The 18,514-nt window shown below is 44.2% G+C and overlaps 1 protein-coding gene across 11 annotated transcripts in view; it reads left to right on the forward strand.

The window, feature by feature from the left end:
- The window catches only part of LOC136776083 (growth factor receptor-bound protein 14-like), a 294,314-nt gene that overhangs the window by 271,423 nt on the left and 4,377 nt on the right, over window positions 1–18,514 (forward strand). For all 11 annotated transcript variants that reach the window (XM_066731424.1, XM_066731429.1, XM_066731427.1 and 8 more), the window contains 2 exons: window positions 15,086–15,354; window positions 18,389–18,482. In XM_066731424.1, coding sequence (XP_066587521.1) covers window positions 15,086–15,354; window positions 18,389–18,482 — 363 coding nt within the window. The remainder of the gene's footprint in view (window positions 1–15,085; window positions 15,355–18,388; window positions 18,483–18,514) is intronic.

Genomic DNA, 18,514 nt, shown 5'->3' on the forward strand with positions numbered 1-18,514 from the left:
AGAACACATCCGAACTCTCTGCTTCTTCGCTCTTCTATCCTGCACACACACACACACACACACACACACACACACACACACACACATTAACCTCTCACCGGTTTTAATTCTTCCTTCTCACCCATAGTCAATGCATTCGTCCTGCAAGTCGCTTTAGCACTTTTAGCAAAAACCCAAATTTCCATTATACTATTACCAGTCTATATATATATATATATATACGTATAGGTACATTATTCGTAGATACGCAGAATTAAGTAGTAAATAAAAATTTGTAATACTCGTAAGTACATACATAAAAAATTATATCGTTCATATTCCAAAGACAAAAATCCCATCTACATATATCAATTATATGGACAATCGTTGATTCGAAGCTAATATATAGCCAAGTTTTATCTCCATCTACTCATCTCGCCGTCTCTGTACCACTTTATACACGCGATGTTATTTTAGTCGTAAGTGCACTCTCTCGTGCCGAGCTTTGATGGATCCAGTAACAGATGAACGAATGACGCGTGAGTCCAATTGAAATTCAATTTGCCATAAGGAAATTGCTGATTGACCGAAAGTAATTTCAATCTGGGCCATGAAAGAGATGGTCTTCGATGACTTTGTAGAGCGTGTCATGAAGACACTCTCGTTACCGCAGAGTTTTAACAGTGAGACCCCAGCGACGACACTTGGCCTCCGACAACCAATTTAATGTAGAAATAACGAAGACCGTTTGAGCAAGTTAAAAGGTGCATTGATGTTAATGATCAGTTATAGTTTCTCGTGTGTAATCTCTTTTATTCGCACGTGTCACAGCGTTACTCCCGGCGCGTCCCGAAACTCATCTATCCCACTCCATCTTCGTTCTATCTCACCGCATAGCATGGCACATATACACTCGACTATTCGCTCAATCATGATTCATAAGAAAACATAAATTAATCCAATTAATCTTTCCATCCAGCTATTTATTTCTCGAGCATCGTTATAATTCCTCGTAGAAAAAGATTGAGCGTCTAGCGATACACGCGTATTAGTAAATTCACTTTAATTTGGCAGATTGATTTTTTGTTCAAGAGTGATGCGTCTAGCCAATGCTCTCTCCCGGTGCTCGTATATTTTCGTCAACGATGCACTTCCTTTACTGTGCTGCGAATCTCAAGAGGTTTATCCCGCGTTGTCGCGAACCTTTCCCGGGATTAACCACCCCGTGTCGGCGGGTTTAATCAATGCGTTGCCCTCTTTGGACTCGGCTGACGAAAAAGAGGGAGGAATAAGAGCGATTGTGGGGGAGGAGAGAGCGCCGAACTGCGAGAACTCTCATCATGCGTACACACTTTGTTCTCCCTTTTGTCTTCCTCCTCCATGTCTCTCTCTTCTCCACGTTCGCCAACACCCTCCCCCCTCCCCCTCCCTTCCCTCTACCCTCTCACTCTACCCAACGCTTTTTCTCCCGCTTCTTCGTTGACCCTCGTGCACATCGCAACTGCTCAAATGAGAATGCAGCAGCGCGTACGAGGGGTTCGCCATTTCCAAACCAACCCTAACCGTCGAGACGCTACTACAGTTTCGGCTGCACTCGACTTTTTCGCACATTACACCTTTTTACTCCCGCGATGCCTAAAACGCTCTTCTATACGCACTATATATAGGTACAATAATATTAAATGACGCTGTCTGGCCAAAAAATCTTTTTCCACTCGAGCGGTAACCCTCGCTCCTTCGGAGGACCTCGCGGATGAGCGAAGAGGCGGGGACGAAACGAGGGCGAGGAATATTTAGCGCATTCGTATATATATATATATATAATATAATTATACCCGGCGAATGTTTCTAAAAAAGCTCTCGAGAAGCAGCAGTAATGACTTCGCCGAAAGTTCAAAGCTGTTCGCGTTGAAGCAACCAGTCAAGCGTACAGTCTACCATTCTATACGTTTACCGTACAGTGATGCCACTCGAATTTGCTACAATACGTACGTGCCGTGTTTTCGAAAGACTCGTAACGATGCGACAGGACGCGTATACACGCGAGCTTGCTTGACGCGCACGCCTGCATCTGTGCCGAGGCATACGTGCAAGGAGTGTAGAGTGTTTGCGCATCGACACGGGCTTGAACAATCGAACGATCATGGGGTACCACCGTGCGCCGAGTCGAACCTTCGAAATGCAACGCCACATATGGCACCGCTCCCCCCATGCCTCACTTTCGTCATCTCGATTACTCCCGTCTCTAAAATCGCTCGTACGTGCTGTTACGCGCACGCACGACCATTGTTCGACAGGCGAAAATTGCTCGTGATCCTCTGTGCGCTCTGCCGACGAAAAACAACTCTCTCTGTCTCTCTAACGAGTTGCGAGGATATTAAGACTCGATTGCTGAGTTACTTCTTTCGCGGCAATAAAGGCTGAGAAAAAAGTTTGACGTAGGCAGCTGCATCTACGTTGTTTATTAAAGAAACCGCTATTTAGTTGACTTATGTCGAGCTAAAGCACCGGTGCACGGTTCTACCCAGATACATACATACGTGTTCATTTCTATCGGTGGTGTACGACCGTACTTAAGCTACGCTTTACGAGAGAGGGCAAATAAACATATAGGAAGAAGTATGAAAGTTTCAAGCCCGCGCAAAGTACTGTACAATTGGTGACTCGCGACACTCTGCCTGATATAAATCAGTTTCGTCGCGGCTATACAAACCTCGTTTTCGTATAATTTTCTGCTTCGGTTAACGAGTGCAGTAATGATAGTAATATTATTTTCATTTTCCAACACTGTACAGGCCAGTTTTGAAATGGCAAAGGAAATGTTGGAAATAAGGATACGAAGCGAAATTTCCGACGTGAATTGCATCCCATCTAGGTGAACAGTTCCGCTTAGTAACTAATTCAGCTAGCTATGTATTATACATACATATATATACTTCCCTCCGGTTAGGATAGTGTGGAATCATGTTTACTCTGTAACGCGTTTACCTTGTTTCGAGTTAAAGTCCATTGTCATTCACGCTTCTACCATTTATCAGTACTTTTCTCACTGGATACGCGCAGTGTACGGTAAATCGCATTAACCACTTTTGACAGTAGGAAAGTTTTAGTCGAGGAATCTGTTTAGATGATTAGGATTTACACTGCGAATGTTCCGAAAGTTTTAATTTTAAATCAGTGAGAACTTGGTCGAAGCTGGAAGTTGGATGAGATATGGAGTGGTCGGCAGGGGGTACGAGTAGACCAGGAGAGAGACAGAGGGATTGAGAGGTTTGTGCGAGAGCGTGAGTGACAAGGATGATGGAAGGGGCAAGGAGGCAGAGCAGGAGGGGGGAGCGGTGGGGAGGAGGGGCGCATGCGCCGTTTAGGGTCGGTCAGTGCTGTGCAAAACGAAGCGAAGCGCACGTAGCTCAGGTCGACTTACACAGAGGCAGCTGACGAGTGCCTAGCAACAGGCGTCGGGGGTTGTCAACCCTTGCCACAACCTCCCCTTCTCCCACCCCCGTCCCCCTACCTCTATATACCATCGCCATTGCTCCTCTCTCCGTTTCACGCGCGCTTACGTAAGCGGATCCGTAACGCTTCTTCTTCTTCTTCTTCTTCTTCTTCTCCTCCTTCTCCTCCTTCTCAATATACCAATATCTCAATACCGCTTCGACTCTCCGCGATATTGAAAGCTTTCAACCACCCGAATATTCCCAACTTCTCCCACAAATGCTACTTTGCTTCCTCCAATCATTCGGCAAATCGTTAAAACTCTTCAAACGCGTTCTCTCGGTTAAAAATCAATCGTCGAGAATTATTCCGTGCTTGTGCTTAACGATAAAGCTATATATACGCTCGACGAAAATCGCCTTTAGAGGACAGTTTTGTAGCTGTAGAGTTGTATTAACGCACGTACGTACCATAATTCGCTAGAATTCGTCCACGGTTGATTCTTATTCCCTGCAGCTTTTACGATACAGCGAATAATTGCCGTGGAATATTCCCGCAAAAATATATGTTTAGAAGCGGGATTTTACATTTAATGCGATACGTGTTGGTTTGTTCGCACTCGTAGCGCTCCAACATAAATCTATACGACAAAGCCTACTGATGCGAGCTCTCTGTACACTTTGCATAACGTATACTATATATATATATATATATATATCAAGATATTCTTTTATGCAAATATAAAACGACCGGTCATAAGACTCTCCGCATTTCTACATCGTTGGAGATGCTTTTTTTATTCCTTTTTTTGTTCACGTGGAAAAGTCTACGTGGCGATCAGAGACTTACTCGGAGTTTTACTTGAATCAATAATAGAAGACAAAAGAATGAGCGTGCGGCATGTATACTACAAAGTACGGATATCGTCCAGTAATATTTTTAGACTCGAGCTACACGATTCTTCTCAGTGATATTAACCCTCGTGATATATTCGCTCCTTATCTCGCCGCTGCCAATAGCCGCACATGCAGTTATACATTATAAACTGCAGGTACAAAAATATTATGCTAATCATTAGCAGAGTTTACTCCAAATATTTGCAAAGATTGCGCTCGGTTCGACGCACTCGTGCTTTATCTGTTTATTCTTGGGCTTGTGACGTTGATAAAGTGGTCATCGACCCCGGATCACCTTGTACTTTCTTTGGACTCTTACGACTCTTTTTTCCTTCTTCTTCTTCTTCTTTTACACGAATGCGCAGCACGCTTTTTACGATCGTTTTATTTTCACGCCTGTCCCAATTCCGTTGGTGCTCCGGGAGGTTTATGCTCCTATTGATATAAAGAAAGAAAAAGAAAAAGGAGAAAAAAGAGAAAGTACTTTTATACGAGCGTCCTTGACGATAAGCAGAGGCCCGCAAAAGTTGTCATCTTAATCCAACTCGATCGCAGCCTCGTCTCTTCAATTATTTTCGGCTGTCATTTGCACGGACGTAGATTCATCCGCGTAATCAATAGAGACAGCTTTAATGCTCGTTAAAGGTAAGTTACGCTATCGCTCCTCCTGTCGCTGGGACAGATAGTAACCCAGTGACACGCGAAAGCGCCCATTATCGATCGGCAATGCGCTGCTGGTAACACCCGCGATTCCTCGCCGGCCGCTTATATATATATATATATATATATATATGCGGGAGCTGACAAAGGACTTGGTATACTCTCTTCTATATCACCGACTTCCCCCCACATCCCCCCTCTCTCCATCTTCTTTTCTTTTTTCAATATATACGAAAATGTGATAAAGGAAAGCGCCGACGCTCGACCCATTTACGTCCGGCGGCCCTTGTAACGTAGAAATTTTCACTTTAACTAAATTTACGCCCGCACATGATTATTGATCACGCGCCGTCCTACTATACCGAGCATGATAATAAAATTCACTCGCGGAGAATAACGAAATTACCGATTCGTTACTTCTTGAACGATGGCAGAATCGATAATGGCAGGCAGCTATTTCGAACGTTGCAGCTATTGTCAAATGTTTTATTCGATTTGTCCCGAAGATCTCGTTAAAACGAAAAGCTAGTATAGCTTTCTGAGAGGATTCGACGCGCGGCTGAAAATAAGTTACAGCATCGCGCTGTCGCTAAGGGCGGCGGGTAGTAACCCAGTGACACGTGGTAGTAGGTTTTATCGATCGCCGCGGTGCAGTCGGTTACGTCCGCTGCTACCTTCGCGCATTACGATTTTCCCATTCCACGCAATTCTTTTGAAGAAAAAAAATCACACCCACGCGACACATAAAAATATTGCATTCCGAATAAATAAATTAACGACCTCTGCTTTCATACCTGTAACGGCACACCGGACCACATTTCTGCATTAACGAGAATCAAATCAGTTTTATTAAATTTACTCACGTGAAGTATCGTTAAATATTCAAGGCACCGTGCGCACTTAAAATCCGACAAAAAAAAAAGAAACCCTGAAAGCTTTAACGATCCCAGAAATAAACCTTACCGGTGTAGATAGGAGTTTTGCAAGATGCTGCCTGATTAATAATTTATTTCTCAGCATTCGAATGAGAACACTGATTTCTCCAGTTCTCCTGGATATATGTATGTTTATATGTATCTGACGAAAGTCATATATCAACAATCTTCGGGGATTTGTTAGAGCGATACCTTTGACACATAATCAAGCGCCTTTTATCATCCGATACCTCGCTCGAAAACGACAAAAGCCACGCTGAAACTGAGGAAATGGCCAAGAAATCTCGTTCTGCTTCTCGATACACTTACTCGAGAGGAAAAGTGTGTCATTCTTCATCCAGCATTGCCTTGAAGTATATAGCTTTGACTCCCATGCATACACTCGTAACGCGAATCCTTATGCATTATAGATACATCGCAACCTTCGAATGGAGAATTTCGTAAAACACGTTATTATTACGAGTGTGCAGTGAGTTGGCTGAGGGGAGAAGAAGGGAGCTGGGATGTAGAAATAAAATTTGCTCGACTCTTGCAAGATTTGTATTTTACCGAAGATTAAGCCGGATCCGAGTGGAGGATATAAAGTCAGGCAAAGGATGTGAATTAAGAGAGATGCGAGGGACGAGTAGTTGAGGTAACGAGGACTAAAGTACAGCAACTGTGTTCGAGGTTAAGCTAAAGAAGCAGCTTTTGAGGAAGGGAATTGGGACGTAAATGGTTCGTTGGGTAGAATTTGCAAAATGATTGAGATAGGAATACCTAGGAACAATATCGTCTGATTTCGTTTGGAGAGGTCGTCCCGGACGTCCCGGGTGGACGGAACATTTCCGCGGTTACCGATTCGGGGAGGGTCCGTTATCCGCTGCAGGGCCGTAAACCTCCAAGGACCTTGTAATAACGATAAAGCACGCCTCACCGGGGAAGCCTTAGCGAGGAAAGCTCTGGCTGACTCTCACCAACCCCTTCCTCTCCTTTCCAACTCCCACCTCAATGTCTCACCAACTGACGAAGTTAGGCCGGAAGCAGTAAACTCGCCCCGCAACGGCTCTCGCGTTCACGGAAGTTCTTGCGCTAACTTTCCTCGCAAGATAAACTCCACGTGTATATATCATACATATACGTGTCTGTTAAACCTAAACCATCCGACTAGTTATCCCGTTTTTTAAGTGGATCCACCTGTCGAGAGAAATAAGCTTATTCTTGCACTAATACCACGCGATCGCTCTTGGAGGAGGACCCTGATGAAAGCGAGAGTTTAATCATTTTTTATACGAAGACGAGAGATTCAATGTCTCCTGACACGTTGCGTCATACACATTTCGGACATTTGAAAAGACGTATAGATATAAGGTGGAGGAATCGCGAAAGTTAATCGGGGTGATTTGTAGGATAATGGAAGAAAGGGGGAGGGGGAGGTTTACTCAGCCAGATGGCTCCGAAGACCAAAACCGAGAAGGTCAGGTCGGGTGATTTAGATATTTATGGAATGTGCACGTGTCTCGAGCTTATTATACGTAATACGTAAGGTCTATCCGCACATGCGGTATAGTCTCGTGAATGTTGAAAGACTCGTTAACCCGGAGCCAGTGGTGACTCCTAGACGTATCCTTTCGTCGAAAGGAGCTCGTTCGGAGTTCCCGCTAGGGTTACTGCTACTAGCCACTGGCGATGGCTTTCTTGAAATATTCAGGCAAGTTTTCGAGCTAGGGCACGGTGTAGAGAGTTGGCAGCAGGAGCAGGGAGCATGGGAGGGGTGGGGTTAGGGACAGAGAGAGAGAGAGAGAGAGACTAACCTAACTTAATCGCAGCGAATCTCAGTCCGGGCAGTTCGGTAAAGCCAGTACGTGGCCGAAGGCGAACAGACCGTCTTAATAGTTAATGCAACACCGGTCCACGATAGCTATAGTGTATACCTACCATACTCTCGGAATACTAGGTCTTGGACAGAAGGAAAAATCGGCGAATCCCGAGTTCTCTCTCGAGCCTAAATATTTATAAACGATCGGTATTTTACGAGATTTGGTATACGCAGCGGTATACTCTCGTAATACCGCAGTATCATCATCCTGCATGTATACTAATTTCATCTATATGGAAATAGATTTCTACCGGGGCAACATTACCAACGGGATTTACCAGAGCTTTACTCCGCGCATCAATCACCGACTTTATTTCCTCGACCAGAACCAGTCTAACGGCGGGATTGATAAATCGCATTTGATTAGAGGATTTCTACGAGCATCATGGTTTAACTGCCTCTCGAAAGATTTTCAGTCGAGAAAACCCGTAAAGTTCATGGATCTATTAAGATGGGGATCACGTTGATATAGCACCGGGGATCGCAGGAGAGTACAATGCTTAGAGATTGGACATTGAAAATTTCACTGCTCGAGTCTGGTGAGACAGGTCAGTTCCGGTTGTTCGGTATCCAGCCAACATTGGAAAATTGTCCCTCGATTTAGATGCCACGTACATCCGTCCGATCGAAGGGATCGAGCCTCGCCTTGGATCGCTGAATATCCATCCTCTCAAAATTTTACTGCCTTTATCGACCGGGCACTTTGTGCAGCAGGAGGGTGAACAGGCGTCCCGTCTGATAAATGACACTAGGTTACTATTCTGGTTAACTATTCCATCGGGAGATTAACGGCCACGTCTTCATCTTTCACGGAGATTTATGACTGAACTGCGTTACACTGCCCATCCGCGCCATAATGCAGGAACCATGTATTACCAACTGGATCTATCTTGCGCCGTAGTATTGCATTAATTTAAAATCCACGTCACCACTCATACGTATAATTCCTCTGTTGCTAATATCCGCAAGATTCTCTATGGCTGGCAATGCCAGTGATTCCTGCGTCTCGTCGGAGAAGAATGAAAATTGGTCTTCCATCAGGCCGGAACGTGAGAAGTTGCCAACGAATTTACTCCAGCAATTTCATACAAAGGTGATTTCCAACGGATATGAGATACTAGGTGCGAACGATATTATTCCTCGCGAGAACTTTGCAAACCGCATTGTATATTTGATCGTTGCGAATATAACTCTCCGAGGCAGCACTTTAAATTCTGCATCGAGCCAGCAGGACTCCGCGAAGCGATTCAGCTATCGAAAAAGCAGACGCGCAACCGGTTGCCAAGCCCTCAAGGCCATACATGACTGGGGACCCTGTAATTTGTACACGAACTTTGTTTCACCCTCGAGAGAGTGGTTGGCCCAGATTGCAGCCTACATCAACGCGAACAGCGGTCAGCTCTGTCGAGCTTACGTGAAATTTACTTGACCCAAACTCCTAAGACGATCTTTCTTCCATGAGTTTTACCCACAACCAGAATTATACGCAAACCCTTCGCGTACAATAAGGAACGATACGCCGATAATTGGGATAGGTGAGATTTCAAAGTTACGATTATATACATATATATATATACGTCGAGATACCGACGGCTTAAGGAAATGTATACCGAGCATTGTACAGACTCTATTTCCATAACGTATTTACTCTTATCTTATCAGCAGAGCTAATATGCTTTTCCGTATTTACCGAAATTTTCTCACCCTCCTTATCTAAGCAAATTTCTACTATTCGTAGAATTAAGCTAAGCCATCGTGAATCCCACCTCGCTATAATTCAAACGTTGGCAAATTATTCACGAGTGTTCATAGAATATTTCTGTAGGGTTTGCCTATTTCCGATCGGCAAAGGGTTCTTTGCAGTGTCAAGGCCAGTGGGATGCGCGTCTATCAGCCAGTTGGGATCCGCCCTCGTTGGTTGATAGTGGCGAGGGTGGGGGAGGGTGTTGGTGGCGGGTGGGAAAAGGGTAGTGACTGAAAGGGGTATGGATGTAAGGGTGGGGGGAAGGGGAAGGGTGCAGAGGGCTGAAACTCGGGCCGGTCCGCAAGCTGGTTCAACATCGATCGGGGATGCTAGTGGTTATAGGCATACACACCCCTGGAGCTAAAGCCCAGAGCTCCCAGGAACGTCGAAAGCTTCAAACTTGCTATTTGTCCTCCAGCTGTGACATTACCCCCGAAATTAGTCGCCATCGATATATCAACCTATTAAAGTTATATCATCCCGCCTATCTGCCGCTCCATTAACGCTTTGACTCTCTATGAATTTTAAAAATTAAATAAACACGAAGAGCCGAATAAGGCAAATACTGGAAACTCGACGACGATGATAAGTCGATCGCGCGATACTTGGCGATAAGAGTGAACCATTGAATTATCGAAGACGCGGCCATTTTTTTTCAATTTGAGCTGGTATGGGTGCGATTTGTAGGTGCGGCGTGCTCTGTTGAAAGCACGATCGATTCTGGGATATAATGCTCTCTCTCTCTCTCTCTCTCTCTCTCTCTCTCTCTCTCTCTCTCTCTCTCTCTTTGCGGTCCTTCCTGACCGTCCTTCTTTATACGGCCGTTAATTCGAGGCAAAGAGTGAAGGAGATGGTTACCACAGGAGAAGAATAACGGTGGATATAAATACACATACATGGTTAGAATGAAAGGGAGAAAGAAAGAGAGTGGGAGGGGGAGATTTGCGAGAATGCGAGTATTAGTATTACGTACTCTCAGGGAACCCTCGCCGGAAAGGTCGATCTATTCGCTCTTCCCCCCCCCCCCCCCCCCCCCCTCCCTCTTCCACAATCGCTTAAATCAAACGCTCTCAACCACGCATGTCCGACTTACTGCTCTTTTATAGTTTTCATAAAACCGAAGATAAAAGTGAACCGCGTGCAATTCCAAGTTTACTCTTTTTTAACAAATCTTTGAATCATTTAAAGGAGACCGAGAGAAACACGTTAGATTTATATGTTGCTTATATGGAACTCTTATCGTACACTTTGCGGGTAAATGTGTAAAAGTAAAAGATTCGACCCGGCAGCCAGCGGAAATGTTCGGATTACGGAAAATCGTTTCACGTATCAATTGATTTGGCGTAAAAGGGTATACGTCAATATTATCTAGATTGTTGATTATACCTGGCCACCTATATAGCGAAAGCACTATCGGCCCTGTGCATTTCAGCAAATATATATATTCGTCTAACGTCTTACGTACGATCGCGGCAGGAAATAGAGTAGACACGCGTGGCACGGGCATCAACAAAATCGATTCGCGATAAGTACTCGTCTTTATGGAGCATTTACGTGCAAACGTGCTCTAGCAGTGAAAGCCCAGTGCTGTTCAAAGCGACTGTAATTGTGGACCGATTGTGCACGCCAGCGATCGATCAGCTCTCTAATCATCCGACTGCTTCTCAGCGACTCTGCAACGTTTTATCGCCTCCATCTCTTTTCCAGCAAACCTGATTTCAATAATTTTTCAATTCGACCGGTCGACTCTAAGCCCGCTTCGACACGCACCTTCATGCATTTCTTCTCTTGCCCCATGAAGAAAAAAGAATTAACGAAGGCTCTCTGCAGCCTTGAACCCTTTATACGCGCCTACTTCAATTTCAGCGGCAATCGATCAACTCCGATAATCAAGCTGATTTACTGCAACGCGCGGAGAAGGATTCATCAGCGTGTTACCGTTAGCATTCGATTAGCTATACTTAAGCGAGAAAACGTTTACTTGTGTGGATCATTCGCGCTCTCCGCTCGAACCACCCTCCCTCGACTCTTGGCTTCGTCTCGGGAGAATTGTAATTCATTCCGGGAGACCGGCGACGACGCCGATGGTGCTCGATTCTTGCTCGAGCTTCGAGAATCAGCAAAAGTATATAAATAAACGAATAGCGTTAAATCACCAGCGAGTCCAACTCTGCTGCAGTTAAAGTTTTATTGCTCGACGTCATGCCTCCAATCAGCTCTCGAATCGAACGAGCTTAATTGGCTAACCAACAGGGAGTGGTATATTCCACCGGGTGTGTGTGTGTGCATGTGTAGTATAATACAGGAAACTTTCGCAAGATCCTCAAAAGTCTCGAGTTGCACGTTGGCTTAAATATAGAGATATCCGATGTACGCATGCTTGTGATTATCTCAAGGTCGCAGTCTAGATCGCCATTTACATCGCGCTGGATGATCGATTTGAGCGTTCATTAAAATTCAAGCCATAGATTGTATTGGTGCGCGAAGGAAGGAAAAGATCGATGCAACGTGGAACGATGGAAGTTGAGGGAATCTATTAAAGGGGAAGAAATAAAAAATTGAAGAATCGAGTAGTAGCAGGGAAACGGTGGAAAAGGGGTGGTGTGGATGGGGCCTAGGGGGAGGGGTGGGAGTCGATCGGGTCGATAAAATGCTGAGGAGAGACGCGAGTGCTTCCCGACAGATCCCAGATTGCGTGGGCAGCGCGATGTTTTGCATGGTTGAGTGTAGGAGCTGCGTGTAGCTGTGTGTATGTGTGTGTGTATGCTGAAGAGAAGAGAGCTGTTTATAGAGAGAGAGAGAGAGAGAGGAAAACAGAAAGGTTGTGTGTGCGCGCGCGAAGATAAATTATGAATTTCCAAGCAACGAACAAACCTCGGTCCCTGCGCGTCTACTTGCCAGTCGACTCGAGCCGAACCTATCGAGAAAGTATAAACTATAAGCATGTATTTTATACACAGAAAGGAAGAGGCGAGGCTTGTGCTTGGGAAATCTGCATTGCACGAAGAATCAGGCAGATTCGATCTGGGCGAGGCTGCGAGTGCTCGATGCGTATGTACATAGGTCAACATACATCTCCCTCCCCCCCCTCCCCTCCCCTTCTCTCTAAAACTCTCAGCTCTCATCGTGGGAACCAAGAGAAACCTAAGCTCATTGTTCACGTGCGCGCGGCTCCTCTAATTGAATCGTCGAGGCCGCGAGCTCTGAAAAATGTCTGTCGAGTGGCCGATCTTATCCTCCCTTCCCCCTCTCAAGCACACGCACACACACACACACACACACAGAGCTATCGGAATTTAGTAATGGAATTCTTAAGGACTCTCTCGATATTGTCCGGACGATCGTTTTACTACTTTCGCTTTCTTTATCCACCCTACCCCTTTCTTCGCAGTCCATTTTTGTCATAGCTTTAAAATTGCTAAGAGATCGTCGGGAGCCTCGGGCTTCCCTCGGGACTCCCCGGGTCCTCCGGTGCTGCGCGACGATTCGACTCGACGTCGTAAACTCAATTTATGCGTGTACTTAGCTGCTCCGTGGCCTCGATTCTCGTTCCTCCTCTAGCAAAAATTGCCATGCGAAATATAGTATAGATATACGTGTTGTATATATATATATATATGTACGTGGATATATATATATATATATAGGTACAGGCTATATAACGTGTGTACGCGTATATTTTCGCGGCGGTTTTCCATAACGCCCATAATCAGTTTCCAGAGGGTAGCAAGAGCCATCAAGAAGACGACGACGAGCGCCGTGCGTAAAAGAGAAATATCGCCAATAAAATGTCCCACGCGACATGCGTGAATCGAGTAAGCTCTTAGTTGGCAACTGATGAGCCCTTCCCCTTTTTGCCCCGTGACAACCAGATGAATACCCGCTACACGAAAAAATACATACGTACCAGTTGGAACGTCGAGCACGCAGCGATCACGCGCCTGCACAGTTCGGTATATACTGTGGTAAAAAAAAGTCCCGTAGGAAAATGGAATCCTTACACAACTATATATCGCATATATGCAACGCGACATTCAAATGCGAGGCGGTTTAAATGCCTCGACGATTTAACGACTAATAAGAAAATCTTGCAAAATTGTGCAATAAAAAATAATAGGTAGTATCTGAAACTGATCGTGCAAATGTTGCAGCGCGATTGGACGAAACGAGCAATCAAAGGTGAAAAAACTCGTGACGTAAAAGGGGGAAAATTAAAGGTGTGCGTTTTGCGGGTGAAAATTTAATTGACGAAAGCGAGCGTAGCATCGTGTTTCGGAGGATGGTGATTTAGTGCGGTGAACGTGTACGTTATATATATACGAGCTTCGTCACTTGAAAAACCACAGAGTACAGATGGAAAGAGACACCTATGTATCTTCGTAATTGTAAGGGATACACAACTAAAACCTTGTCCAAGCCTTTTACTATATATTTATATTCGGTAAGGTCTTATGCAAATTTTTAACATCTCTCTTATTATTACGGAGATACGCGCACTCTTCCATCTACGCTCCGGGGCTTTTCGAGTGACGGATCATCATATAGGAAATCGAGTTGGTTTTCTGTGTCTGGAAGAAAGGAAAAAGTGCAACTGCTTTGTGACGTGGCAGCAGCGGAGCGATTCGCACACTTTTCGCGAGTATAATAAACAATGGAGGGTTCCATCGCATTTATTGGTGGAAAAAGCGAAAGGTGTGTACTTGGAAAAAAGATGCTCGTAAAAAAGATGAAGAGGCCACATTGGTCATACGGGCCAGCCCGGTCCGTTTGTCGTTTCTCCATAAAAGGACAATTTTTCTTTCTTTCGCTCGTTGTCACGGTCGAGCTGCACCCTGAAAGATATATCGGCAACAAACTATACTGCGGCAACAATAACAGTTATCGCGCGGCGATCCCCGAATTGCGTCGTGGCAAAGCTGCAAGAAAAGTTGCCGCGAAACCGCGGAGTTATTGCCAGAAGAGTAGCGATAAATTATTAGCGGCAATTGTTGGTTCCGCTATACGCCAGTAAATTATGATCTCTTAGCAAAACGACGATTCATCTCTTATATACATATATACAACGCGTTCGCTCGTCGCCAATCACGTTGGTCGTGCGCCATGCACCATTCGTCTTTTAAATCCACCTCCCCTCCCCCCCAACCCCCACTCCATTACTCCATTCAGTCCTTTTTTAATTATCCGAGAAAATAAAAGTCTTACCCTAATTAGGCAACACACGCTACACTCCGTTAACGTTCGGGAACATTTTAATTACCGGCCTGCACCAGTTTAACAAGCGATAACTTTATAAGCGTAATAAATATTGATTCTATTTGGGGTAAAACGAGTTCCACAATGCTGCAGCAGCAGCTACCTCCACAAGCTTTTCTAATTTATGATCATTTAACGGACCGATGATCCCGCCTCAGTCTTCCTGCCATACACCGTGAATTTCTTGCCAAGAACATTTCACCTAATACGAAACTCGCAATTCTTTTTATCTTTATTATGATAGCGTTAAATTTAATTATAGTTCTTATCCATCGATAATGAGCTTTCGCTAATTAATTACACACTTTTTTCCTTTCGTTTGCAGGATTCGCGGTCTCGGGTGGCCATGGACTTCACAGGTAGCGTCGGTAGAATAGTCGAAGACCCGAAAGAAGCCAGGGACATCGCCGAGCATGAAGGATTGATGTGGAGACGAGCGTGGAAACCATTTACAAGACTATCAGCCACTCTCGATCCGGGAAAGAGGTCTCATGGTCTTGACGGAGGAATTCACGTATTGCAGCCTTGGTACCATGGTAATATTAAGCGGGACGTTGCAGCAGCCATCATAAGGGATCACGGATCTGTCGATGGGTAAATTTTTCAATTTTTCTTCAGCATTGCAATTATTATTCTAATATTAAATACAAATATATTTCAACACTGTCGTGTATAGGAGTAGATTCTCTTGAAAGAAAATTCCCTTAAATTATAACGCCATCGATACAGTGGTAGAAAGAGAAAATGATCGTGTTTGCAATCGTTTGAAAAATTATGACCGATATTATACTAATGCGAAGGGATGTAAGTAGTATAATACGACTTCCTACGTTTACTTTCACACAATTATTACGAGCGAGCATAAATCATGATAAGTTCATATTGACTTCAGCTCGCTGCTCCTTATAGTAGCTGGTGGCTCGCTTTCCATTCGCCTTCGCTATTTTACGAAGGCATACCTATATACAGCCGGGTGATTATATTGATACATATCGTTATAACGATTATATCCAGTAAACCCTAGTACGTTAAGCGCAATTAATACACTTCATTGAGAGTAGAAAGCAAATCATTTTAAATGCAGCTTATGTATTATTAATGGTAATCGATGATAAAATTAGTCTTATGGTTAGTAGTTTTTCACGAGGGAAAAAATGTCGAGGCGTAAATTAAAATAAGTTTCGTAGGTCTTATCGCTGGAAGATGCTATTGGAAGGAAAGAAAGTATACTTTTTCTCATCGTCCTCGTTCCAGACTTTTATGTCTCGCGGCAGGCTGTGCGAGAGAGCCGGGAATGAATGGTTAATTAACGACACGCTCATCCCTTCTCTCTTCTCTCTCTCTCTCTCTCCCTCCCTCCCTCTCCCTCTATCCGTCTATTCATCTATTTACCCCCCGGGTAATTGAGTGCTCCGAGATCACGTAGTTGTCTCCGGGTTTTACGTTCGTTCAGGGGCTCTTGCATAAATTTGCATAATCTCGATCAGCGCGTTGGTTCGTTCGTTCGCTCGTTCACTTGCCTGCTTACCTGGCCGCTTGCTTTTGCTTACTCGCCTTGCGCTATACGTGACTGACGTGAGCGAAAAGAATCAAGAGCCGGAAGAAAAATTCACCACCGTCCGCCGCTCACCTCAACTTTGTCTCACGCTTACCTCGCCTCACCATCCTTGATCGCCCCGGACCTTATTATACCTCCAACTTGAACTTTTAATCGATTCTTTCCACTCCTATCCTCCTCCTCACCCCCCCCCCCCCCTCCTACCCCGTTTTAATGCAAGTCTTCCTGCTTGATTTTCTCCTCCCCCCTAATTTACTGTATTCTCTCGCGTAAAACTATGAATTTTTCAATAAGCTAAATTGGATCTTAGTTAACCGTTAAGGTATAAGAGTATGCGTACCCGTGGACATCTCAAGTTATTAGTCTCCTCAGAGTAGTCCACGTAATTTGGGGAATGACTTTCGAAGGACAGAAAGGTTCCACCTGTGGCGAGCCTTAAGTTTCATAAGCTGTTCAACTATCCGCTACTTCGGGAACTTCTCCAATTCCAAAGACGTTCCTTAAAGCCATCCAGGAAGTCGGAATCGCTTTCCTCGAGTATTCTGGAAGGAAGCTGTTCGTCGAATTTAACGCTGCTCCGCACATGCGCGTTATGCGCCAACTTACAGCGACCGCCACTGTTAAAACGCCGCACCGCCAGCTTTGCCCTAGCAACGGGAGAACAGAATTATTATCCAATCAAGCAGCTTCCTGCGGATTCGCAACCTTTTCCCATAACCAAACTAATTACTTAGCATGGGTATATCAATTTCCTTCAGTGCTATGAAAAAATCAATGCAAAACTTCCTGCATGGGAATAATATAGCGTTAAAGCGTTCATTTTTCAGCTTTCTATTTTTGACGCTGGGTCAAAAAACTTTGGCGGTCGAAACTCGTTGGTTTTAATAATAGTTTTCTTTCTTTTGTTATGTACAGTTGCGTGTATGGTGGACAAAGTTTGAAAAACAAAATAGCGTAGATAATTTTTAGAAAATAAAAACATAGGAGAAATCGTATCTGTGAACGCGATAGCTCTATACATCCGGTTAAGAGGGCCGATGCAGAAACTCAGTTAACACTCCGAAAATCTGCATGGCCATCCTCAAAGGGCTTTTAGTCAAACTTGTCCAATCTGTTATCCACTCTGTATGATGGTGATGATACAACATGGATGAGCAAAATCAGATCATACCTGATCTGATATACTTGTCGTAAATTACCAAGTGTCAGAGAGTAGCTCCAACCCTTTGCACTCGAGAGACAACTCCTCCCACTCTCGCTATATTTATCCACTCGTTAACATTTTTTTTCAAGTGCATAGAGCTAATTAGTAAAGTTATACTACGAAAGGTTTGGATGTAACTCAATAAACGCAATTGGTAGCATGTTACTGAAAGTTTCACAGGCCGATAGTTTTAATGAACGACGCTTTTTGCATAATTCCACCAAATAGTGTAAAAAGAAGCTATCAAAGTGATGGAAAGAAGTTTTATCGATTCAGCCCTTTATTCGAAGAGTCCATCAGCTTTTCTTCTAGTCTATAAAAAGGAATTTAAAACTCGAGGTGTCATTATAATTAAATGGAACATTTGGTGCTTTAGAATAATACACTTTTACTTGGAAAGCTTGGGATGTTCGAAGACAGGGTAGCAGAGTATTTATCACCCGACGAATTCTGTTATCAGGCGATAAAACTGCGAAACGTAATAACAACCTAAAAGGTTCTCCTTTCTTTTTGATAAATTGGATTATGCATCAGATAGATATGGTCATAACGGTACATCAGATGTCACACTGGCGTTGCTTATTATAGTTTTACGATCCTTCGTGTACGGTAGCCAAGAGTTTTACAATCGCGTGTCACGCCGTTATCGTTCAGCACGAGTCTCTCTAAATCCATTTTTCACTATTAGTTACAGCCTCCGATTTCTATTCTCATTATCTTGGCTCCTCAAAAACTTCCACTCGACCTTCTTCACCTTCGCGTTCGACTCATTTAGCAATTTCTGTGAAAATGAAAAATTTCAAAGACACGTTTTCTTTAAAGCCGCAGTGCTTCATTAAACAAGTATTGTCATATTTCTTTTTCAGGGTGTTCCTGGTGAGGGAAAGTAGAAGTAACCCAGGAGCGTTTGTTTTGACCTACAAGTACAACGATAAGATCATCCACACCCCAATCTTTCCTGTGAGTATATTATTTTCATCATGAATCAGATG

The sequence above is a fragment of the Prorops nasuta genome, unplaced genomic scaffold, assembly GCF_024137725.1.
Source record: "Prorops nasuta isolate Cenicafe-Biocafe unplaced genomic scaffold, Cenicafe_Pnas_1.2 PNAS00009, whole genome shotgun sequence".
NCBI classification, from domain to species: Eukaryota; Metazoa; Arthropoda; class Insecta; order Hymenoptera; family Bethylidae; genus Prorops; species Prorops nasuta.